General features: G+C 47.3%; 1 protein-coding gene across 1 annotated transcript in view; it reads left to right on the top strand.

Moving 5' to 3' along the window:
* The first annotated feature begins 20,945 nt into the window (after positions 1-20,945).
* The window catches only part of MXI1 (MAX interactor 1, dimerization protein), an 82,686-nt gene continuing 77,771 nt past the window's right edge, over positions 20,946-25,860 (top strand). The window contains exon 1 of the mRNA XM_030335345.1: positions 20,946-21,396. Coding sequence (XP_030191205.1) covers positions 21,135-21,396 — 262 coding nt within the window. The 5' untranslated portion in view covers positions 20,946-21,134. The remainder of the gene's footprint in view (positions 21,397-25,860) is intronic.

The following is a 25,860-nucleotide window of genomic DNA, read 5'->3' as shown; positions in this document are numbered from 1 at the left end:
CCAACCCTCCCCAACCCACCCTATGGCTGAAAACCTCTGCACCATTGCACCTGCTGTTTCTTCCACGTGAAGTGCCCTTTCCCCTTTGCCTACCCGCTTGTTTGTTTGAATTCAGTGTATGGTCACGTCCCTAAAAAGCCAGCCCCGACCACCAGTCCTCAGCGTCAGATTCTTGTTCTGGAGGGATCTGCTCTCCCTCTCCCAGATTCAGACATCTGCAACACTTGCCCAATCTCTGCAATTGTCACTTCTCTTTCCCCCCTGTCCGCCTGGACTGTAAGCCCCTGGAGGGCAGAGAGCCCCGGGGAGGGGTGGGGGTTGAAGCAGGAGTTGCAGGGCCCTTCTGAGAAAGGAGTTGGGGAGCAATTGCCACAACTTTCTTTCTCCGCCTTCCCTGATGGCCAGGTGAAACTTACCTGGCTTTGCCCCAAACTCATTTCCTCACTTAGGGATGGGATAGAGTGTGATATTCAGGAAAAATAACAGAATAAGTGTCTGGGCATGAAAAAATTAATAGTGCCCATAATTGTATGGTGCTTTCCCAATTATAGAGCTCTTTGTGGACGATTTCAACTGATTCTCTCGTAACAACACTGTGAGGTAAGCAGGCATGTATTATAATTATTCTTGTTTCACAGAGAGGAAGCCAAGGCTACAAGAATAAGTGATCTATCCAAGGTCACAAAGGTGTGTGTGTGGAGCTAAGTCCTGAGCCTGGGTCTTCAATTCCAATTCCAGAGCTCTTCCCACCAATATGAAATGTGTCTGAGGTGGTTTCATAAAGTAAACTGGTCATCCAGCTCTGATGTTATCATAGCATTGGAACCAGAGGGCTCCCGTTACCGTTAGCTCATATTTTTTTGAAGAAACCAATACAAAAAGATTTGAAATAATATCTATAAGAAGAACTTGCTTTTTCTCAACTCGATATTGGGTGAATGCTCTTTAGAAATACCCTCTCCTGAATTTGTTATCTTAGAGCCAGAAGTTTTGGCCAGAATAAAAGAAAACAAAGGAGGTTCTCTAGCTGAGAGTCTCCTCAAACACGGTTGAGCGTCCGACTTTGGCTCAGGTCATGATCTCGGGGCCCGTGAGTTCGCTTTTTAAGTGAAAGAATTACATAATCTTCGTTCAGTCTTTAATCCCTCAAGATCTCCCTTTTCATCCATTGTCTTGTCCCCTCCAAGCAAAATCACACCGAAGCCCTTGATTTTATTAGAAAAGATAAAGCAAAATCAACCAATAAGCAAATAAGAAACATGTCCCTTCCACTCCATTTTCCTTTTCTGTTCTGCCCTAGACTTCTAGAAAGGTCTTTCTCCAGGTCTCCACAGCTTTCTCAAGTCCACTTGTCTGCTCCATCTGCAAAACCACCTGCTTCATTTGAACCTCTTCTTCTCCATCCTGGACTATCAGCCTCTGGAGGGGTTTCCCATCTTTAGGCTCTCTCTGATGCTCACAAGATAAGACACCCCCAGCCCCCGTGTTACAAACAGTCCCTACCCATGACTCAGCCAGGTCAAGTTTCTAACATGGTTTAATTAACAGGCCTGCAGTGGGCAGAAAAAGGGCTACATCCTAAAATGTCTGTCCCCTAATCCTTGGGACCTGAGAATAAGTTACCTCTACATCTACTTTGCAGATGTGATTAAGCTAGGGATCTTGAGCTAGGGGGATTACCCTGGATTATCTAAGTGGGCCCAATATAACCTCAAGGGTCCTTATAAGTGAAAAGGGGAGGCAAGAGAGAGAAAGATAGGTTTGAAGACAGTACATTGCTGGCTTTGGAGATGGAGAAAAGGGACTACAGATAGACCAAGAAATGCAGGCAGCCTCTAGAAGCTGGAAGAGGCAAGAAAAAGGATTTTTCCCTAAAGTCTCTAGAAGGAACATAGCCCTTTGGGTACCTTGGTTTTAGCCTGGTAAGGTCATTTCTGACCTCCATAAATAGAAGATGACAATTTTCATTGTTTTAAGCACTAAGTTTGTAGTAATTTGTTACAACTGCAATAGGAAACTAATACAAGGCCTTTCATCATTTTTCCCTGACTTACCCTTGCCAACCTCGTCTCCTGCCAACCTCGTCAGCCTCTCAGCCCTTCAGTCACTCAGACTGCCCTTAAGTACACCATTCTCTTTCACACCTTTGTGCCTTTGCAAAGGCTGTTCCCTCTGACCCAATGCTCTTCCCCTTTTGGCTGCCTCTGAATTCCTCTTGGTTCTTCAAGACTGATCTCAAGGGTCATTTCTATGGGAAGCTGTTTCTGTCCCTTTAGCTGATCTAGCTGTCTCAGCCACTATGTGTCTCTCTTTATTTGAGCCCCTGAGATAGACTCTATGCATTTTTTTGTCCATTTTTTTTATTGATGAATCCTTTATGCCTATTGTAGACACTCAACAAATATCTGTTGAATGGCTGTGTCTTTCTTTCCTAATCGAATAGAGGATCCTGGCACCTAAACTTTTCCTACTTTGTGTATTAAGCATCTAGCCCAATGCCTGGCCCCTGGTAACTCCTCAAATATATTCTTGATTGATTGATAGCAGTAAACCATGGCTTGAAAATAGATTGCTCTGAAGTCTCATCGGGCTTCAGAAAAGTAAAACTTAGATTTCTGCCCTACTTCCTGGGAAAACTGGCATCCCCCAGGCCGGGGCAGTACTCAGAGCAGCTTGCTCAACACCCCATCACCTGTTCCAACTGGTGGTGCACTTACACGTGTCTGTTGCTTCCACACACGTTGCCCCATAGTTTCTGCAGAATGACCTTGAGTGGTGCACGTGATTACCACCACCCACCTGCCCTTTGCCTATAAGGCAACTAGGAAGTCAGCTTTAGAGGCGAGAATCCAATCCACGTATCCTTATGCCAAAGCCAGGATTCTTTCCACCCAGTCTTACTGCTTTGGGGCTGATCGGCACTCGCGGGGACAGTTATCTCTCTCCCTCAAAGCTTTGCCCCCTGACAATTTACATGGGTATAGGAGAGGGAGGGAAGAAGATGTTGAGGGGCTGTATTTAAGTCACAGACCGTATTGAAAGATATGCTTGCTTGTGCCCAGAATATATCCAGAAGGATACACAGGAAACCAGGGTGGTGGTTGTCCAGAGTGGGAAAGAGATACCCTTTGTTTATTGGGTCGCTATGTGTCAGGCACTGTTTAAGGCACTGGGGATACACCAGTGGATGAAACAGGCACAATATATACCCCTTTGTACTGTTTGGCACTTTCAGTGTATATATTCTCCTTAAAAAAAAAAAAAAAAAAAAATTCTAAGGGGGCGCCTGGGTGGCTCAGTCGGTTGAGCGTCCAACTTTGGCTCAGGTCATGATCTCGGGGCCCGTGAGTTCGAGCCCTGCGTCGGGCTCTGTGCATACTGCTCGGAACCTGGAGCCTGTTTCGGATTCTATGTCTCCCTCTCTCTCTGACCCTCCCCCGTTCATGCTCTGTCTCTCCCTGTCTCAAAAATGAATAAAACGTTAAACAAAAAAAATTTTTTTAAATTAAAAAAAAAATTCTAATAAATAGACAGGGGGAAAATCACATTCATACTATGAATACTATTTCCTTATTCAAAAGAATACCCCGGTATATTGCTGCGTGGGAAAGAGTCACAATTTATACCATATTATTTTTTGTGCATAAACAGGTATACATCTACAAAATTCCATATGTTTATGTTTGCAAAGACGAATGCAAATATATGAGGAAAAACCTGGTAGGATTGTGGTGAGTGATCTGAGGAGGTGTGGTAAGATGAACGGGAACTGTACTTTTTACACCACTTATTTCTGTATCGTTTCAAATGTGTCTGTGTGTAAACACATATAACTTTCAGGTTAAAAAAAAAGACTCCGAGACCCTGAGGCCATAGCTGGTCTAGAACACGAATCCTGGTGAAAGAGCTCCATCCACCCTTGAAGGCTGCTTCACCTCCAGGTTTGGACTGGCCATCGCAAATCGAGTCAGGGCTGAAAAGCTCTCCCCCCTCCCTTCTGGAAATAAAGAAAGCCGGCTGGCTTTGAAAACTGATAATGCTGTACCTGAAGATAAGGCCAGAGCCCTCAGGAAGCCTGGAGGGGGTGGGAGGGCCCTGGGCGCTGCAAGAACCACATTGTTGATGGTGTCACCCAGACCCCTGCTCCAGGAAACAACAATGAAAAGATATTGGCAACTTTGACATAGAGGAAATTGCTTTCTTCGGTAGAAAAGAAGAGTTCTGTTTTGAGGACAAAAAGCCACTTGCCCTGACAAAATGCTTAATTAGGAGATAAGCCAGGGAGCAGTGGGAGGGGTGTTGTTTGCCAGGGGTCCTGGGGAGTGAGAACACAGATGCTGTCCTGGCGCCCCACTGTCACCGCTGATCAGGGCTTTGCTGGCCGCTGGAGAAGCGGTGTGTGAGCAATTATGGTCAAGGTTCTCCTGGCCCTGGGACAAGCCATCAAATCTGTTTCAGGACCTCAGTTTACTCATCTGTAAACTAGTGACTGTGATCAGCGAGACTGCCTTCCAGTGAAGACACCGAGTTTATCTGCTCAGTGGCTTGTGGCTCAGGCCACTGGGATTATTGCACAGGCAGTTCCACTCAGTGCCTAGAGCTTGGGCTCTGGAGCCCTGAGGCTCTGGGGGCAGACCACCTACGTCAGACTCCTGTGTCTTACCAGCTGTTCCCACACTTACCAGCTGTGGGCACTTGGGTGATCTCTCGACCTCTACGTGCCTCAGTTTACTTACCAGTAAGTTGAGGGTAAGGCTGGGACTTAAACCTCATAGAATTGTTGCTAAGACTCAATGAGCTAATACCTGTTCAACAATCTGTGCCTGGCCCGTGGTGGGCAGCGTGTGGTGCATATTAGGGGCCATTAACGGTGCAACGGTAATAAACACAAGGTAAGTGTATCCTGAGGGCTCAAAGTCCCTTTCTCACCATTCTCTGGTTGTCCAATCCTGTGAGCTTGGAAGACATATGGAACAGGACACCTCTTCTTCCTGCCACCCAGTGAGATGAAACAGAGCGGGGGCGGGGGGGGTGGGGCTTGGCCTCCACATCCCCGGCTACCCTGCTGGAGAGGGAGACCCAAGACCTCTGTTTCCCTGGTTTCAGGATCAACGTTTTCTCTAGATGTGGCTCTAAGGCGGCCCAGCCAAGGAAGCAGTGATGTGGAATGTGTGCCCACTTGCTGTGCTGCCTTGAAAAGTCCTCAAGAGAGTGAAGATGGCAAGTGTGGGGCCTCCTGCATGGGACTGAAAACCGGAGATGACCTAGAATCGGGTGCTATGGCCGACTGAAGTTGGCGAAACTGGACGTCTGAGAAGGGATATGTGTCCGTCCTGGTGGGTGGGTGCCTTGAGGGACTTGGGCTTGGCTGTTTTTCATGGAATCACTCCTTCCCAAAAGGGGTAGGGAGAGGGGTGTTCCTGGCAAGCCACCCTCCAGTGTGGTGAGCAGTAGTTGGGGACACCCCAAAATACCTCCTCTGATCTCTGATTGCCAGCTGCAGATGTTACAAAGGTGTGGCCCATTATAGAGGGCACACTACCCACACCACCCTCCTCAGACACCAGGTTTAGAGTATAAATTGCCACAGGACGGGTCCAAACATGTGTCATCAGCCTAAACTCCTTTTGCATCACTTAAGAGCTAATGACGAATTAGGTGGCAGCTTCTTGAAAATTAGAATGGCACCCAAGTGATGGGGACACTGCGTGTGTTGGAGAGAGGGGGCAGGATGTCTTTAGACACAGCTAGCTAGTGGGAGCAAACTAAGTGCAGGACAATTTGACAAAACCTTTTTATAACCTTAAAAATGTGCAAACGTATACCCAGCTATTCCCTTCCAGGAATGTATCCTAAGGAAATAATTAAGGACTTGGAGCATAGATTTTGCCACCGGATGTTTATTGTAACATTGTTTACAGCAGCAAAAAATATTTGGAAACAATTTAAATGTCTACCATTGGGAGGCTGGTTAAATAAATGATGGTACAGTCATACAATAGAATACTGTGCAGTCATTAAAATATTGTAAGAGCATATTTATTGACCTGGAAAGATGTTCATGATTCATTATTGAGTGAAAAAAAAAAAAAAAGAGGTTACAAAACAGCCTGTACAGAATGACCTCATTTTTTGGTTAAAAAATACATATAAATATAAATATATAAAAATATATTCATATATATAATATAGCTAGGGAGAACGTTTTTTTTCTTTCTTTTTTTTAGGGAAGACTGCTAAAGGCACATGTAATACAGGACCTTATACAGAATGTTTCTGGATTATGGTAATAAAGCTCTTCACTTAACATTTTTGACTTTACCCTGGAGGGGAAGGTGGTACAAATTAGGGGCCTGAAGTGGGAAAAGTAGGTATGTTTGTGTGTATATATCCACCAAAATGTTATCAGTAGCAGCTGGGACTTGGGTAAATTTTTATTATCCTATTTTTTCTTCTCTGTATTTCTGTGATGATTATTTACTTAGTTTTTTAAAAAATTAAGCTGTTAAAAAAAAAGACTAAAGGAAATCCAAGCTAGATGGCTGGAGGACCAGGAGAGCTGGGGGTGGAGGGGAGGGGGCTGAGAGAACAAAAAGGCAATCTCCATTTGCTTCAGCCTCTCATCCAGTCTTTCAGGGACAACGTCCATGACCTTACCTGGGACACGTGTCACCACACCAGGCCCTGTTTTCTGCAGCCATGTCTCCTCAGACACAATCCTGCGGACTCATGCTAGATTACACATCCGGGCAGACTCTGGGTCTCCTTGGCCTGACTCTGCCATGTGGCTACCTCAGGCTTGGAAAGGAGAAAAAATGAAACCAAAACTGCTGGGTGCAGGCGAGCTCTCCCAGGACACATGAAACAGAGAATTCCAGCCCAAGGACCAGGATAACATTCAGAAAAGGGAGCTTCCTGCCTGGTAATATCTTGCAAGCACACATGTGTTTATATATGCATACAGTGAGTCTTTTGTCCCAGCTTTTCTGAGATATAATTGATCTGTAACATTGTACAGATTTAAGGTATACAGTGTGATGATTGGATACACATATATATTGTGAAGTCGTCATCAGAAGAAAGTTAACACACCATCACGTCACAGTTGCCTTTGCGTGTGTGTTGTGAGTACTTCTAAGATCTAGTCTTTTGACAACTTTCAAGTACACGACACAGTATTGTTAACTGTAGTCACCCTCCTCTACGTGAGATCCCCAGAACTTCGTACCTGGAGATTTGTACTCTTTGACCACCTTCACCCATCTCTCCCACCACCCAACCCCCACCCCGGCAACCACCCATCTACTCTTTGTTTCTATGGGTTCACTTTTCATTGTTGTTGTTGTTGTTTTTGTCTGGATCCCCCATATAAGTGAGATAATAGAATATTTGTCTTTCTCTGTCTCACTGATTTCACTTAACATAATACCCTCGAGTTAAGTTTCATCCATGTTGGTAGTTTCAGCCACAGATGGCAGGATTTCTTTCCTTTTAACGGCTAAATACTATTCTGTTATCTACATGGATATATACCATGCTTTCTTGATCCACTCATCTGTGGATGGACACTTAGGCTGTTTCCGTGTTTTGGCTATTGTAAATAATGCTGCAGCGAGCATGGAGGTGCAGGTATCCTTGAGCTAGTGCTGTCATTTCCTTCTGACATGTACCCAGAAGTGAGACTGCTGGATCATGTGTATGATAGTTCAAATTTTAATTTCTTGGGGAAACTTCATACTATTATTTTATAGTGGCTGCATCCATTTCCTGTCTCACCAACTGTGCACAAAGCTTCCCTTTTCTGCATGTCCTCACTGGCACTTGTCATCTTTCTGATCAACCATATTAACAGGTGTGATGTGATATCTCATCATGGTTTTTGACTTGCATTTCTCCTATGATTGGTGATGTTGAGCATCTTTACGTGTACCTGTTGGCCGTCTGCATATCTTCTTTGGAAAAATGTCTATTTACGTTCTTTCTCCATTTTTAATTGGATTATTTGAGGGAGGTTGCTATTAATTTGTCTGAGTTCCTCATATTTAAAAAAAATTTTTAATGTTTTTATTTATTTTTGAGAGAGAGAGAGAGAGAGAGAGAGAGAAACAAAGCATGAGTGGGGAAGGAGCAGAGAGAGAGGGAGACACAGAATCCTAAGCAGGCTCCAGGCTCTGAGCTGTCAGCACAGAGCCTGACACAGGGCTTGAACTCATGAACCGTGAGATCATGACCTGAGCCAAAGTCAGACGCTCAACTGACTGAGCCACCCAGGTGCCCCCTCATATATTTTAGATATTAGCCCCTTATCATACATATGACCTGCAAATATCTTCTCCCATTCCATGGATTGCTTTCTCATTTTGTTGATTTTTTTTCCTTTGCTGAGTAGAAGCTTTTTAATTTGACAAGTTCTACTTGTTTATTGTTGCTTTTGTTGCCTGTGCTATCAGCGTCATGTGCAAAAGACCATTGCCAAGACAAGAGTCAATGAGCTTTCTCCTTACGTTTTTTCTAGGAGTTTTACAGTTTCAGCTCTTACACTTAAGTCTTTAATCTATTTCAAGTTAATTTTTGTGAGTGGTGTGAGATTGGGTTTATACAAAGTCTTGAAATCAAGCAGATTGAGTCCTTTCACTTTATTCTTCTTTTCCAAAATTGTTTTAGCTATTTTAATTCATTTTCTTTTCCACATAAACTTTAGAACAATCTTGTTTATATCTGCCTTTTCCCCTGCTTTCAAGATTTCTTTGTCTTTAATTTCTAGACATTGTATTACAATGTGTCTTGTCATAGATTTGTTTGGATTTATCTTGTCTGGTATTCCCTCGCCTTCTTAAAACTATAGTTTACAGGTGCCCAGGTGGCTCAGTCAGTTGAGCATCTGGCTCTTGATTTTGGCTCAGGTCATGATCCCAGGGTCATGGGATCAAGCTCCGTGTCGGGCTTTGCACTGACTGCACAGAGCCTGCTTGGGATCCCTGCACTCATTCTCTCTCTCTCTTTCTCCCTCTCTCTCTGTCAAAAACAAAAACAAAAACAAAAACAAAAACAAAACAGGGTTTTTTTGTAGTTATGTCTCAGCAAATTTCAGAAGTTCTCCATCATTATTTTTTCAAGTATTTTTTTAGTCTTTTTTCCCTCTCCTTCTGGGACTCCGGTGAGATGAACATTAGATTTATTGCTATAGTCCTATGTGTTCTTGAGGAGCTGTTTTTGGTTTTTCAGTCTTTTTTCTCTCAATTGTTCAGACTGGGTAATTTCTATTGTTCTGCCTTCAGTCCATGTATTATTTCTTCTGTCCCCTCCATTCTGCTGTAAAGCCCATCCACTAAGTTTTTTATTTTGATTATTGTATTTTTCAGTTCTAAATCTCCCATTTGGTTTTTCTTTAGATCTTTCATTTCTTTGCTGAGACTTTCTGTTTTTTCATTCGTTTCAGACATGTTTGTAATTGTTGACGGAATCATATTTCCATCATATCTAGGTGTTGGCATTCATTGCCTTTCTTCATTTGATTTGAGATCTTCCTGTTTCTCGAAATGATTTTCTACTGAAACCCGGACACTTTCATATTACATTATAAGACTCTGCACCTTATTTAAACCATCTGCTTCATGTGGCTTCCAGTGACTATGGCAGGAGAAGAGAGGTGCTGCCTTGTTACTGGTAGGTAGAGATAGAGTCCAGGTAACCCTTTTAGCCTCCACTGGTGCCTGAGGAGAAGGGCACATTGTCAAGCTGTGCAAGGGTGAGAGTTCCCTATGTGGTCTGCACTAAGACTGCAGGGCCTTCATTAACGCCCGTAGGGATGACGTCCCTAGCTCCATACTCCGTCTTCTCTGACATCACTCTGGAAGTGGGTATCGGGGAGCCTTGTTACAACATGGCTGGAGTAAAAGTTTATTCTCCCCATTTGGCCTTTACTTGTGTGGGTGTGGGTGGGTTACAGTTTTACTGTGGTATTTGGCTGAAGCAGAGTGGTTATTACCTAAAAGTTTTTTTGTCTTGCCAGGATGCCCTTTTCCTGGTCCTTTGGTTCCAGAGAACAGACTTTTGTTTGGCCTTTTTCTGTGTGCACCTGGTGTTCCAGGTTGCTGCCTTCTTTAGCTCCAAGACTAAGGTAAATAAAGTAAAACTAAAGCCCAGAGAGCTCACCATGGTGTTGTTCCTTGAATCCTGAGATGCCTAGCCATTGTGCCTTCCTCTCTCCTCCTCTAAGAGTTGTCTTATGTTTGTTTTATATATAATGTTCAAGGTTCTTTGTTGTGCTTAGTAGAAAGAATAAAGTATGTCTACCCCATCTTCCTAGAAGTGGAAGTTCTTTCCCCCACCCCAAGTTTTTACTTGTACCTCCTAACCAAAGCAAAAACCCATTGAAATTTCAGTATCATGCTAACTTTTGGCTTAACTCACCAGCATTTTTAGGTGATCAGAGTCCTTTGCTAATGGAATACCTCCATGACATATTTTGGGCCCATCTTTCCAGGGAGATAATTGTGCCTAAACCATGTAAGGATCCTCTCTAGGTAAATCTGTCATCACAGTAATATTAACCCCATCAAAGGGTGTTAAGTCTTGATAGTTCAAAGAGGGGGGAAGTGGAGATAGTTTTACATCCAAGATGGATGTCCTAAAACCCCCAACATGACTAGCTGTTGGGTCTTGCTTTACCATGCAAAAACTCTGGTGGCTGACAATGTGCCCCCCTCCAAATTAATTACCTGCAACCTCCTTCCCCCAACATTTTGGGTTTGATTTCTGAGAGATATTGACCAAATTTCCATTTTCTTTCTTTCTGCACAGCAAGTTACCAAAACCAAATTAGGAACAAATCTCTGAATATTATTAATAAAGGAGGAGTTTCCTTTGAACTAGCACGTGTTTTTTTTTTAACTGTGTTTTTTTTAACTGTGTTTCCCAGAGATTTCCTGTGCAGCTTCAAAAGGAGTTCATGACCACTTTGATTAGGACTTTATTTCAAGCCCTAATGGAAAGGGGCACATTCTCAGAATATCCATCAGTATGAGTGTTACCCAGTTATGTCCCCTTGTAAAAAAACAGCACAGCCCCTTCTTGGGATCCACACTAATAAAATGATTTTCTTCATTGGAGGTGACAGCTCTTTCTCCAGCTCTGAGCCCTAAGTGTGGCGGGAAAACTTCTGAAAACCAAAGAAGATTTTTCTACTGCTACTTGGTTTGCTCTTAGGTCCACCCTCATATTGAACACACATGGATAAAATGCTGTCTGTTGCAACTAGACTCTTTTATTGCACTGTTATTTCAGTCATTTAGGGGTTTGGAGGAAGATGGGGGGCACAATATGGCTAATGGAGACAGATGGTCAATGCAATTATTACTTGAAAAACAGGTTTGTCCTTCAAAAATGGCAACAGCGGTGGACTCTCAATGGCAGGTGAAATTTGGAAAAGGATTAAGAAAGGATTACCTTAGAGAAAAAGAACAGGTGTATCCAGGGTGTTCCAGTTTGGGGGTGGGAACCTTCAGCTTTTGAATGACACCCTCAAAATGGCCCCTTCACATTTCAATTGCATTTGCACCCAGGGATTATGGCAATGGTCAGTGTTGGTTACCTTAAGTAAGGAAAAAAGATAAGGTGAAAGCAAAAATTTCCTTCCATTCTTTGAAGGGAAAACATAACTTAAAGGGGAGGGTATGTTGCACTTTTTAGCAAAACAGAAGAGTATACTTACCTGAAGGGAAGATAGGAAACCCAAAAGTCTCAAAGCTCTCCACCCTGCATGAACACTGATGTTCCACTTTATAGCCCTGGGAATAGGTGGAAAAAGAATCAGTTCTCTGGGGAGAGCGTCTGTGGCGTCAAGGCCAGAATTTCTACAAGTGAGCTGATCACAGAGTATTATGAATAGAAGTGACCGTCTGCCCTATATCCATTTTATAGGTAAAGAAATTTAGCCCAGAGAAGTGCAATGACCTGCCTAAGATCATGACCGGTTAGTGACAGAGTCACAACTGGAATTTAGTCCATTTCCTTTGTACTATGAGTCATCTTACTTTACAAGACTTGGTCAAGGGCTCAAAGACAGAAAGGTGAGAACAAGGAGGTCTGAGCCCACGTTCTGTCCAACGGAGGGACTCTTCGGGGGGGGGGGGCTCCAGGTTGTACTGCTGCCCCACCCATGTTGTCTATTTTACTGCCAAGCCTTGGGAGAGGAAGATCTGCAGGGGAGATCTGGGAGAGGTAGCAGCGATGAAATAATAATAACAGCTACTTATTGAATGTGTCGTCCATGCTAGGCACCGTGCTAAGCTCTTTACAGGCATTAATCCATTGGATCCTCGTAATAACCTTATGAAGTGAGTATTCCAGAGATTCTAATTTATAATTTTATTTTTTTTTAATTTTTTTTTTCAATGTTTATTTATTTTTGGGACAGAGAGAGACAGAGCACGAGCAGGGGAGGGGCAGAGAGAGAAGGAGACACAGAATCGGAAACAGGCTCCAGGCTCGGAGCCATCAGCCCATAGCCTGACGCGGGGCTCGAACTCACGGACCGCGAGATCGTGACCTGGCTGAAGTCGGACGCTTAACCGACTACGCCACCCAGGCGCCCCCAGAGATTCTAATTTAATCGCACTTCATCTCCCAAACTAAAGTTGCCAGATAAATACAGGATGATCATTTAAATTTGAATATCAGATGGACAACAAAAAATTTTTAGCCTAAGTACGTCCCAAATATTACAAGGGTCATACTTATACTAAAACATTATTCCTTGTTTACCTGAAATTCAAATTTAACTGGGCGTCTTGCATTTGCATTTGATAAATCTGGCGATCCCATCCCTACGGGCACAGGCTGAGACCCTCCGTCGTATGTGACCAACAGTCTTTCCAAATGCACTACATGTTGTTCCCAGCTTCACAACCTTTGGCCAAGGCAGCAGATACATGTGGTTTCTCAGCACCTTCTGTGTGTCCTCTACCTCAGCCGTGGAGTTAATTGTGTAAAAGGAAGGACAGACCATGAGAGGCACTTGGTGTCACGGTAGATTGGTGATGTCTGATAAATGACACGGAAGGTACTTTTCTATTTTCTGAGTTGGTCCCGCGTGCTGAGCTCCAGTTTTCAAACAATGTCTACTGAACAGGTTTTCTGGGCATGGCATTTGTTAGGCCCTGCTGGAGACACCACAGAGGCTCTGGAAGAACTCATAGCCTGGGAAGGGAGGACCCAAGTTTCCTCTATTGGAGAAATTTTCAGTCTATAATCGAATAAGGAATTGGAACAAGCACCCTTGCAATGCACGTAAACCCAATTAGCAAGACCGCATAAACTCATACCCGCCAAACGTGCGGCTGGACCGAACTGAATGAAGGTAAGCGGGTTATGAACAGGAGGAAGGGATGTTCCGCTGTGCCAGGCTGGAGGCCTTGGAGTGCCCAGCTCTGCCACTTGCTAGCTGCGCCATCTGGGGCAAGGCACTTATTTTTCCCCAGTCTCCATGTCTTCACCTGTCACATGGGGGTGAGAATAATAGCTCATGGAATGACTGCGAAGCTGAAATAAAATTGTGGTTGGAGAATGGGGCCTGGAATGTTACAAGCATTCTATGAATACTAGCTCTTGTGCCTACCGTGTCTCTAAGATACTCTGGGACTACATCACATGTTTTATAATAAACTCAAAAGCCCTCATGCCCAAAGGATGTAAAATTAAAACTAATGGGATGAGAAAACATTTCCCTTAACATCAATTCAGCCTAAGAATTGATAGAGCCCAGTTCTTCCAAGGCTTTAAAAAGTACACAGGAAATGCCTGGGTGGCTCGGTCAGTGAAACGTCCGACTTCACCTCAGGTCATGATCTCCCGTGTCGTGGGTTTGAGCCCCGCGTCAGGCTCTGTGCTGACGGCTGGAAGCCCTTCTTCAGATTTTGTGTCTCCCTCTCTCTCTGCCCCTCCCCCACTCACGTTCTGTCTCTCTCTCCCTCTCTCAAAAATAAAATAAATATTAAAAAAAAATTTTAAGGACACAGGAAATGCAGACCAATTTCCCAATTCCAGTGTTTCTGCTGGGGATATTCTACTCAATTCGACTTTAACAATGATGCAATTAAGTATCAAAAGTCTAAGACAGATTCTGGCAACTGTATACCAACATGTCATTCTCCTGTGCTAGCCTGTCTAGGATGGGTGTTTTTAGGGTGTAGTTATATGGAAATAGCCTCTGATTACATTTCTGACTTTTCCAGGTAGGTTATAATTTTAGACAGCTGTTTTGACGTGACTCTTTGGCAGGCCACACATATCTGCGAGAGCTTCAGAACTCTGAAATAGGATGACATAAAATTTAAAAAAAAAATTAACTTTTCTGAGACATAATGCAGTATTCTTACTATGTGGAAACATGCAAAGGTTCATTTGTACGCAAACAAAAATGAATGTCCAACGTAAGCAAGAAGCTAGAGAAAGGGAGATATGAAGGTAAACCCGTCCTCACTCTCGTTTACGACTGTTTCTTTGATGTGTAAGAGGATGTAATAGTCTCTCGGTATGAATCCCATATTCTGGCTCCACCTTAAGGTTTACATTTCATTTTCTGAAAGACACAGGAGTAAAGAGGCCTGTCTCTGCGTGCATGTATGTGACTATATGTATATCTGTATATGTACGACTGGTCCTATGTCTTCTATATTTATACCTGGGGTAAGAGATGAGTCCCGTGTGGGTAGAGGTTTTGGCCCTTTCCTCACTGCTGAGTCCCTATAACCAGAACAAGCCTGACATATGGAAGACTATGTCTTCTGATGGAATGAATTAATCTGCATGTTAAGTATGTGCTCATATATTCATTATCCCTGATAAATGTACCCACTCCTTTGCTCATCAACCTTTTCACCCATGAGAACTGAGTTCTGGAGCAGGAAAGAGAGAGGGCAACTTGCAAGCCTCAGATAGGAGAGATGGAAAAGGGAGAAAGAGAAAATAGGCTTCAGAAGGAAAGAAGGGGTGAGTAGTGGGCAGGTATCCGGGCAGAAGTTCAGAAACTAAAAGCAGCACCATTCTGGGCTGCTTCCTTCTGTAGATCTTGTATCTTCTTCAGTGTGGGGGTGGGGGGGGGGCTGCCTCCCTGATTACTGAGTCCAGTGTTTCACAGACCGGGGTCCTGGGCCTTCAGACCTCATTGAAGACAGAAAGGGGCTCCTCTGACTTTTTGTTGATTTGTTTTCAAAACAAAAAAACAAAGCAAACAAAAAACCAAGAAACAAAAAACAGTGGGAAGCAGGCTTTTCTCAGAGATAAGGCAGATTGGGATATCCAAGATTCCAGTTTCTTTGCTTTGGGCTAGAATTTTACTAGCTTAGTGTGGTCATACTTGTTCTCCCCTGCTGACCCAAACAGGCAGTAGCATCCCAGTAGATCCCAGTAGGATCCCAGTAGCATCCCAGCATTAATGAACCTGGAGGAGATGAATTAATGATGCTTCTTGGAATGGGGAAGAGCGGAAGACGGTGCCACAGAACTCACCCTTCAGAGGAGAGGACACAGATGCAGCAAATGATGGGATTTTTACCCAAAATTACCTGGTCATGCAGCGGAAGAGCTGGCCCAAAACCCTGGGCTTGTATCTCTTTCTCCCATCTTTTGGTCACTGGTTTTGTTTTCCCTGAAAATCTTCCAGGACTCTTGAGACTAATACTATGCTGACATGTGCACAGCACCTAACAGTTTCCAAAGTCCCTTTATATATATCCCATCAGCAAGGTAAACATTGTTCTTCCCATTGAGCACGTGAAAATACTGAGGTTCTAAAAGGTTAAACAAATTACACAAGTTCAACCAGCTAATAATCAGAAGGAAGATCCTTTTTGGTACCTTAATGTACGTGAATTTCGAATCTTTGCTGAATGCATTTTTTATTTTTTATTTTTTAATTTTTTTTAATGTTTATTTATTTTTGGGACAGAGAGAGACAGAGCATGAACGGGGGAGGGGCAGAGAGAGAGGGAGACACAGAATGGGAAGCAGGCTCCAGGCTCTGAGCCATCAGCCCAGAGCCCGACGTGGGGCTCGAACTCACGGACCGCGAGATCGTGACCTGAGCTGAAGTCGGACGCTTAACCGACTGAGCCACCCAGGTGCCCCTGAATGCATTTTTTAAAATATGGGGATGTTAAAGAAAATAGGGGCCGGAAGGACTGCTCTCAGCTAGTAGAAACCCTACAATGAGAATACAATGAAAAAAAAAAAAAAGCTCCATATGACTCCCACTTTGGTCTCAGGCCATTGCTTTCATCATCTGGTAATGCTTCCATCAGAAGCATCTTATTACAGAGGAGACCCATCTTGTCACAAGAGATATAGAGCAGTAAGGACAGGGGAAAGGGTGATTGAACCTCTGCACTTTTGGGGAAGGGAACCTCAACCATCTGGCTCAGTGGGTTTCTGGCTTCTTGACAGACAGTATTTTGATATTTAAACTTTAATACGAGTGACTCAGGAATAGTTTTGCAGACAGTGTCAAATGCCTCTTCTTGCCATGCTGGAGCAAGGAAGCCATGAAGGGCCAGCACCAAGGTTCCAGCCGGGCAGGAAGGAGCATTCATGACTTTGACCCTCATGCCTTAAGTCCCTGTCATGTGCCGTGTATGTGCTGTGCTAGGTGCCACGGGCTGGGGATGCCAGGGGGAGCAAGGCATGCTCCGTGCCCTTAATGAGCTCATAATCTAATGAACTCTGTAAGTACTGGGCGTTGCATTGGAGAAGCCCAGGAGTTGGTTGAGACAGGAAGAGCCTGGCAGCTTGGAGGTCCAGGAGAAGGGAGGGCAGAGTCCAGAAGAGCAGAGATAATGCCCCAGGAGCAGGTGACACCCGGGTGAGCTCCAATGTAGGGTGGAGGCTATTTATCCTCTGTCCTTGTCTACACCCACTGGTGAATGTGTGGGTGGGGGTGGGGGTATGGGGAGGGGTTGATGGAGGCCTGGTCAGCACTTTTAAGGCTGTTCCAGGAGCCAGTGGGAGAGGTAGTCACACAGTTCTCCTTGTTCCTGTCATTCTGCTTGCGTCTAACCAGTCCGTAAACCTCTACTCCTGGGCTTTCCTTGAAGCCAGTTCTCCCTCCTAGTAGATGAAGGCTCCTCCCTTCATCTCCCTTCATCACCTCCTAGTAGGTGAGGGCTCCCAAGGAAAGAAGAAGTCAACTCCTCAGGTCTTTGCTGGACAATCCCTTTCCAAAGGGAAAGGTGCTCAGGAAAACTTGGCTAGGAAAGCTCTGGGGAATTAGGACCCGAGTGACAATATTGGGGACAGGAGATCTCTTGATGGTGTTTATCAAGCCTAAGTACAAAGACCACAGGTCAAAGAACAGGGAAGAACCTGATCTGGCCATGCTGGCAAGGTCCAAGGAAAAGCTAGATGGTGGAGTAGTGGACTTAGGCAGAAAGGTCTAGGGAGGGAAGGATGGATAAAGAGGAAGAGTAGGGCTAAGGAACCTAGGAGAACCAAAATGGCCCAGGACAGGAAAGGGCATCCCATCCACATGTAGAATGGGGAGCTGGGGGGGGGGGCACTCTCCTTGGGTCTTAGTAATTAACCGGCCTCTGTGTACCTGAAGACATAATCAACAAGCAAAACAAACTCCTTTGATGTGAGAATGTAGAATGTCTGGGGGGGGGGGGGAAAGGGGGCAAATACATGAGAGAGTGATCGGGCTTTAAAATGCAAACAAGGTTGACAGAAAAATATTACCAACAGGCAAATAGGCCAAACAAAGAAACAGAAATTTGGGGAAACAAGACCCTGACTGAATAGGCATCCAAGGTATCTTGGGCCTTTGGGCACATCTTGGCTGGCCTCACTGGGCACTGCAAAAAGTCACTACTTTTCTTTCAAAGGGTTCACATGTTTTTGTCAGGCCAGCTGCCTTCTCATCCACTACCTGTTCTCTGCAAAAATTGCCAGCAAGTTTCCAAAGAAGCCGTTTATTTATGGAGTCAAAGCCCCGGAGAAAGTGAGGTGCAAAGGGCTTGAATAGCTCCTCCTGGGAAGCAAAGCTAATCGGGAATGGAGCTGAGCTTGTAACCCAGCATCCTGGATGCCTGTCCTGTGATATAACCCCTGAAACACCACTCTTTCTGTGGGGGCCAATGTTATTAGAGGAGTCTGTGAATTGGGGGATAGTGTGGGAGGAGGGAGAGAGGAGTATGATGCTCTCAATTTAACACTTGATGGGCTCAGGGGGAAAAAATAAGGAAGGGGCTTGGAGCTTTAGGTTGGCACATTCATCATTCCACACACATGTTACCAAAATGCATACATGCAACTGTACTATATGTGGGCTAGAGTCTGGGGCACAATAGCACAGACTTTGTGAAACAAAAAGGCATTTCTCCTGCCTCCACTGTGTCTCTTGTGGTGCCATTGTCTGATGCTAAGAACTCACATAATAACAAAAAACAATGCCCCTATGAAGGGGGGGAAACTTGATTTGGCACCAGCAGTGGTGTTTTCCATGGGAATGATGGTGGGGGCTGTGGCGGACTGTGGGAATAGTGCAAATCAGCACTTTTTTGTAGATTTTCTTCAAGCCATTGTTTATTTTGGCTTTGGTCAGATCCGTGGCCCAGCTTGAAGATTCCCACTGGGCTTTCTGAAGCTCGCAGACCTATGAGAGATGAAACAGGGATAAATAAATAATTACAAAACACCCTACCCCCGCCCAGGCACTCATGTGTGGGGTGTGCCTACCTCGGTGGGTGTGGGTAGACAGACATGTAGGTCACAGCACTGCATATGTACGCATTTGGCACCCACTGGGGAATTAGAGACTAAGGTTTTCTTGGGGCTTAGCTGGTTCATTGTCTCACTATCATCTTTCAACTGGGGCAAGGGAGATCGGGGCTGTCTTACACACGTGCCAAGTTTTGCAAAATGGCATTAGATAAAAGCTGTTTGAAAATATACCTTCCTAAAGTCCTCAGACACTTAGGGACTTTTAAACATGAGCGACTCAGGTTGTGGTCCCAGCAGGAACAAAAAGTCAGTAGTCAGTCTGATCATGGAAGGTGAACTTTTATTTCACAGCTCCTAGGAGCTTCTACTCTCCCCTAGCTAAAGGATGCAAAGACCAATCATGCAAAATTTGTCACAGGATGAAAAATGAACGGACAGTATGTGTAGTATGATTGTATCCAAATGTGAATTGGAAATGTGAATACATTTGCTTTAAAATGCCAATTACCGGGGCGCCTGGGTGGCTCGGTCAGTTAAACGTCCCACTTCAGCTCAAGTCATAATCTGTGGTTTGTGGGTTCGAGCGCCCGTCAGGGTCTGTGCTGACAGCTCAGAGCCTGGAGCCTGCTTCAGATCCTGTGTCTCCCTCTCTCTCCATGCCCCTCCCCCGCTCACGCTCTGTCTCTCTCAAAAATGAATCAACGTTAGAAAAAATTAAAATGCCACTGATTGGTGCCGTCATCTCAGCAACAGGTTATTATATTCTAAAAGTACACAAGACTTTAGCGAATGTTTTACAAAGAAATGTACTTTCTCTCTTTTTTTAAAAAAAGTTTCCATTTCCAGTAAGAGTCTTCTGGACAAATGTGTGTGAGGCCACTCTGAGTTTTAGGGTGGCTGGGTGGCTCAACTGCAGGGGGCAGTATTCCATGTGTCTTCTGCCTAAGTGGTTCCCTGGCAGCGGGTGGGGGGGCTGGAGGGGGGGGGGATTTCCAGTTGGCTTTGCAAGGTGACAATATTTGGATGGGTTTGTTGCAGAGATGTTTTCCAACAAAGTGCACAACAGTCTTGTTTCCTGTAGCTTGTTCCCTCCACCTCTTAGATACAAGTAGGGGACCCAGGTTCTCATCTGGGTCTGGATTGAAAGAAAAAGATCTTACTAGGGGCCAGGTAGTGTGCTAAGTGCAGATATGATTTAATCAGCACAAGAATCTTATTGGAGTTTCATGGATGGGGAACAGGCCAAGAGAGGTTGGGGGACTTGCCCAAACTCACACAGTCTATGTGCTTCAGAGCTGGACTTGAACTCTTCTCTGTGACACTCCCCAATGGCCTTCAACTATCCCTCTGACTCCCACTGTACCTCCCAGGCCTGGAAAGCATCCATGGTTCCGGCAGACCCTGAGTGGGTGGGTGACAGCAGCAGCAGCAGCAGCAGCAGCAGCAGCAAAGACAACATCTTCGACTTCGACTTCAGTCTTCAGAGCCAAAAGGTGGAGTTCAGCTGGGGTGGGGTGGGGGTCGGTCCTGGGCTGCCATTTTTCTGCGGCTCTGTCAAATAAAAGGGTGCCAGGTGTGGAGGCACCCTAGTGTGAGCTTTGCACAGCTGGACCAAGGCCGGGAAGAGGAGTGTGGAGAGAGATGCTTACATCTCCTCCCCTTCCTGGAAAATAGCTTTGCATTTGAAGGGAGAAAGAACGAGTTGAGTAAATTTGTAACTGGGATTTGGTGGCTTGGGGATTTCATTTGACCCGGTGAAGGCACATGCCTATGCCTGTCTGTGTGTAGGGGTGTGTGAACCGGGGGGGAGGAAACTCCAGGCTACATATGATGGGTTTTTTGGATTGGGCTTTTATTTTTTAAAAAAGTCATACCAGCTGCCATTTATTGGGGATCCACTCACTATGTGCGAGGCATTGTCCTGGACCCTTTACCAGGTATTATTTTTATGTGAAGAAAAAAAATAGCTCACTAGTTTGTTTTCCTGCAGGTGCACTCGGAGGCATCGAGTATTTTTTCCATTTGTGTTAAAATACAGTGCTCTGCTCTGAGGTAAGATTTGGGGAGAGGCGGGGAAGGGTGCAGGGACGGGCAGAGGGCGTCCCTGTCTCGCTTTTCTCCACCTTTTATTTTGACCGGTCCGATGGTGACAGGCTCGCACTAGGACCCAGGCGCCAGAGCGCCTCCGTCTGTCCTGTAGGTTCATTCAATCTCCCATACACACAGACCCACTGCGAGACAGACACACACTCACACACACTCACACACACAACTGCACGCAGCGAGGCTCGGGAAGTCAGGTCGCCTCCTCGCCTCGGCGCCTCCTCCGCTCCGGCCAGCCGGGTCTTCTCCAGGGACCGGAGCTCGGCGGGGCCGCGCAGCCCCAAAAGAGGACGAGCTCGGCGGACCCCGGTTCCTCCATGGGCAAACGCGGGCGGCCGCGCAAGGAAGCGCGCTGTGAGGGCGCGGGGCTGGCCCCCGCCGCGCCCCCGGCGGTGGCCGCGCCCCAGACCCCGGCCCAGCCCGAGGAGCCCGCGGGGGCCAAGCTCAGGTGCCCCTTCTCGGACATTTTCAACACCAGCGAGAACTCGATGGAGAAGCACATCAACACTTTTCTGCAGAACGTGCAGATTCTGCTCGAGGCCGCCAGCTACCTGGAGCAGATCGAGAAAGAAAACAAAAGTAAGTTTAGGGGCCCCTGCTCCTCCTCGGCGCCCGGCTCTTTCTTCCTCAACCACTTGGGCGACCCCTGTCGCCTGCTCGGCCCGCGCCCCCCTTCCCCCAACACACATCCAGCCCTCGGCAGTAAAGCCGATGACACCGGAGAAAGGACACGCACGCACAAAGCTGCTAAAGATGTAACAAAGACGAACGGGGGCGGGGGGTGGATGGCGAGGGGGGACTGTCGGTGCGTCCGTCTGTCCGTCTCCGGGAGGCTGGGAGGACCGCCGGATGGACAAGCGGGGGAGTGTTGTTTGCTGACAACTGAGCCGAGAGCTCATCTCTTCGAGGTCGCCTTTCTTCCTTTTTCTCCCCCCCCCCCCCAACCCCGGAGCCTTCTCGGGCAGACAAGTGTTGTTTTTCTGTCGCTCGTTCCTGGGTGGGGTGGGGATTAGAAGCCGAAAGTTGGAAATCGTAGGCAGAGCTCAGCGGCTGGAGAAAAAAACACACGCAGACACACACGACAACAATAACAACAACAACCAAACAGCCCTCCACGGCATGGGCTTGGTCTGGCTGGCTCGGCTCTGCTTCTCCCTTCTGTCTACTGTGCTTCTTCCTCCCCTCTCGTAGCAGGGCTCAGGCCATCGCGTCCACGGATACAGTCCCCCAGCACCTCTGTTGCCCTGGGGTGCCACCCCCCCCCCACCTCCCTCCACCAAACAGGCCGGCTGGGCCGGGCAGCGCCAGCAGCTTGCCCCGGACCCGCCGTCCTGCGCCCGGGAAACTTGGCGAGGGGGACACAGCTAAAAGGAAACTTTGGGATCTCGCAGGAAACAATAGTTGGGGAAGAAGGTGTGGGCTGTTGTGTGAGGTTTCTTTATTTTCCGGGAGACGACTTACGAGTGAGCGCGCCTGTCTGGGAAGGCGAACGCCTGCCTTGTCGATTTCTACTGTCGTCCTCCTCTCCCCCCCCCCCCCCCCCCGGCCGATTCAGGTGGAGAGCAGTGCTGGGGAGAGGGGTGCTGGGAGCCCCACCCCGGCCTGGCCTCCTTTTTGTATTTGTTTGTTTCATTTTTGCCTCTGCCTGCTGGGTCCCCCAGTCCTCCCAGGCAGTCGACTCAGCGTCCTAACGGGGGCACGCGTGTGCGGTGTCTCCAGCACAGTCCTCACAAATAATAGCTGCGAGAAGGGGGAAAGGGCCAAGGCAGAAAAACCGATAGACTAGGGAAAACCAGGCTGTTTAATCTGTCCGAACAAGTAGGAAGATCAATGAGACGAGAGAGCGAGGGGAAAAAAAAAAAATGGTCCGATTGCAACGTGTCAGATCTTGCAACCTCCTCCCCCCAAAACACAACAACAACAGTCCTCAAACACAAAAACACCTTAGCTGACCAACACCCCAGGCCTCCGTGGTGAAAGTAACCGTGTGTTGCCAGCGCAATTGTGCAGTGGCTGGAGGCAAAAACAAGGATTTGTGTTGGGAGGACGGTTGTGTGCGTTCTTTTCTTTCTCTTCTCTCCTGTTTTCTCGGAGTGCCTGGGTTGCGAGAAAGGCGCATCGCTGGCTGTGTAGCCGAAGCAGTTTGCGATTATTCATCCGGGCGGGAGGGGGGGGGCGAGGTGCATTTGTCAGGAGGGTAGTTTCTGAAAAGCTAGAGCTGGTAGGGAGCTGGGTGAAGACGTGGTTTTGTTTGGTGTGTTTGCTTTTGTTGGAGGGGGGAGGGGCGCGATTTCTTTAGCTACCCCCCACCCCTGTCCGGGGTTCTCTGGAGTCTGTCCCGTGGTACCGACTCTGGTGGGGGTGCACTAAAAGAGGGCACCTTGGCAGTGTGTGGCAAACCTGGGACCCCCACCCCCAGCACGGTGTACGAAGAAGGCGTTTGGAGCTTCCCCCGCGTCCCGCCCCCCCCCCCTCACCCGCAGACAATCGGAGACCTCCGCCCCCCCTTGCCGCCTCCCCCACCCTCCCCCGCCGCCCTGGCCGCCGCCACCTCCTAGTTTACCCCGTGCCGGGGCTCCGGCGTGGCCACCAGTCACGTAAGCAGAGGGCCGGGCGCGCCGGGCCGGGCTACCCCTCACGGGGCGGGCCAGCGGCAGCCGACTGGGGCTCCTGTGGCGGAGGAAGCCAGGGGGCTTCCTCCTGGTCCCTCTCCCGAGCGTCCGCGCTGCAAGCCCAGCAGCCCCCGAAGAGGGGTTCAGGAACCTCAGCGCCCCAGTCAAAGTCAACTTCGTGTGCGTAATCAGCCCCTCGGCCCCACTGCCCCCCCTCCGGCCGGCTCCCCGCGGGAGTATTTTTAGCTCTGTTGCCTCTATTTGCTGCCGCTGTTTGGCTCTGCATGACGTGATGCCAACGGCCCCCAGATTTCCCCGAGAGCGTGGGGGCGCTGCGCCTTGCCCAGCTTGGATGCGGGGACCCTGCTCCAGGCCCTCGTCCCCTCCCCAGCAGCTCACGCAGGCGAGGGTGACCTCCAGCAAACTAAGGGCTACCATCGCCAGGCCCTTTATTATGCCCCCTGCAAACAGGAGCGGCCCACGGGGGTTGCTTTATCCTCCCCACTTTCGACTCCCCCTCCAACCTCCCACCGGGGCTGGGTTTCCCGGTACGGAAAACGGCGGGCCCTACATCTGCCTCAATTTATTGGGGGCGCTTCTTCGCGCTGGCGGCGCTCGCCGTTGTTTTCTGTTCGCTGCACACAATGCCCGCGCGTCACGGCGGTCCGCGTGTGCACAGCAATAACGCGAGTTGGGGGGCGGGTCGTGCGTGCGCCGGGCTCGGGCACTGCGGGTCGCTCCGCGCGCGCGGGGCTTGTTTTGCTTCAGAGCCCCGCTTTCCGAAACGCTTACATCATTCAGTCGTTGGGGGAGGGAGGAGGATCTGGGCGTTCCGATAGGACTCCAGCATTTCTCAGGTCCCTGGTTTTTGGAAGGAAGCAGGGATCCTAGCTGTTTATGATGTTCATTATGATAGGAGGGGGCTCAAGTTTTGTTTGTTGGGCAAGTTTTGTTTTTTTTTCTCTCTCTTTTTAGGTCACTACTGCAAAGGGCACTGCTGGCCGGCTCAGGTGCACAACCTCCCCGCCTTCATTTCAGCCAGTTCCCCTGTAATCACTTGATCTCAGTTTCTCCGCCTCCTCCTCCTCCCCCTCCCAGCTAGAGACACATGGTTTCCACATGGAGACAAACTTCTTTCCTCTGACTGGACTTGACCTAGCTGCGTTGTTCAGCCTATCGGCAGCTTCAGCTTTCTCTGACATCACGCGTTGCTGAGGCCTGAAACTGGTGGGTGGAGCCAGGAGGCAAGCCAGGAAATCTCTGGGAGCTGTAGTGTGGCCAGCTGCTACAATCCCTTCTTAAAGGGACGCTCTTCTCCCCTGAGACGGGTGTCAGCTTTGATTCTTCATTTCGGGTTCGGTGAGACCTTCCCGAAATGCTCCAGTAGACCCTGGTCACGAGTTCACACGTTTCGTTTTTACTGTTGTTTGCAAAGTACTTACTTGGCAGCCGCTTGCCTTATTTTCCATTGTTGCCAGAACTGCTTTTCATTGCCTCTTTGAGGTTTCCGTAGTAGGAGGAGTGCTCACCAAGTTGTGGCCACAATGTTGAATTATTCCCAGTAGGTATGGTGAGCCTCCTCAGGAGGAAGGGGTTCAAATTAAGTCACCCAGTATTGACTGTTCTGTGCAAGGCAAGGATTCCCAAGGATATGTGGGTACATTCTCCTGACGTTACAACTGATGCGAATCCTTAAGGATCTCAAATTAAAGGTCTCCAGAAATATTAATCATGGAGACTGTGACCCGTTATCACAAAATCAGAAGTTATATATAAATCATCTCTGGCATCACCTCTATCCATTTGGGGTACAGTGAAGGGGTGGCAATTTAGGACCGACTGATAATTAGAAAAATATTTACTTCCTGTTTTGGAAAAGGTTAAACTGAAAGGGAGGAAGAATGAGATTCACAAAGCAGTGTTATGTGCAGAAAAGCTGTTCCGTGGTCAAGTAAAAGCTACTGTAGTGTAACGTCTAGAGGGTTAGAAATGGGCTTCCCAGTGTCTGGGGAGGGTCACTTGGGGGGCAGTGCTTAAGATACAGAAGAATGATTACATGGGAGTAGAAGCCATAGATCGCCCTCTGGAGTGGATTATCTGGGTTTAGAGTGAGGTGCTTTCCTGGACCAGGCATGGACAGGCCAAGGGGCAGCCTCTTCTTCCTGATGGAGAAAAGCTGCTGCTGTGTGCTTTCATGGGCCCCACCCTGCCTTCCCCATGTAATCGCCTCTGCTCCCGTCCAGCAGGTCCACCAGCAAGCAGGCTTCGCAGTCATGCCTCTGTGCTTGACTCAGACTCTTCCTTCTGTCTAGAATGGCCTCATTCTCTTACTCCACTGGGGTTATCTGTTTCTTACTCACCCTTCAAGACCTAGGTAAGTTCCTACCTCCTCTAGGAAGCCTCCTCTGGCTATTTCTTAATTCAGGGTAGT

The sequence above is a fragment of the Lynx canadensis genome, chromosome D2 (genome assembly GCF_007474595.2).
Source record: "Lynx canadensis isolate LIC74 chromosome D2, mLynCan4.pri.v2, whole genome shotgun sequence".
Lineage (NCBI taxonomy): Eukaryota > Metazoa > Chordata > Mammalia > Carnivora > Felidae > Lynx > Lynx canadensis.
This window is presented reverse-complemented; position numbering and strand designations above follow the sequence as displayed.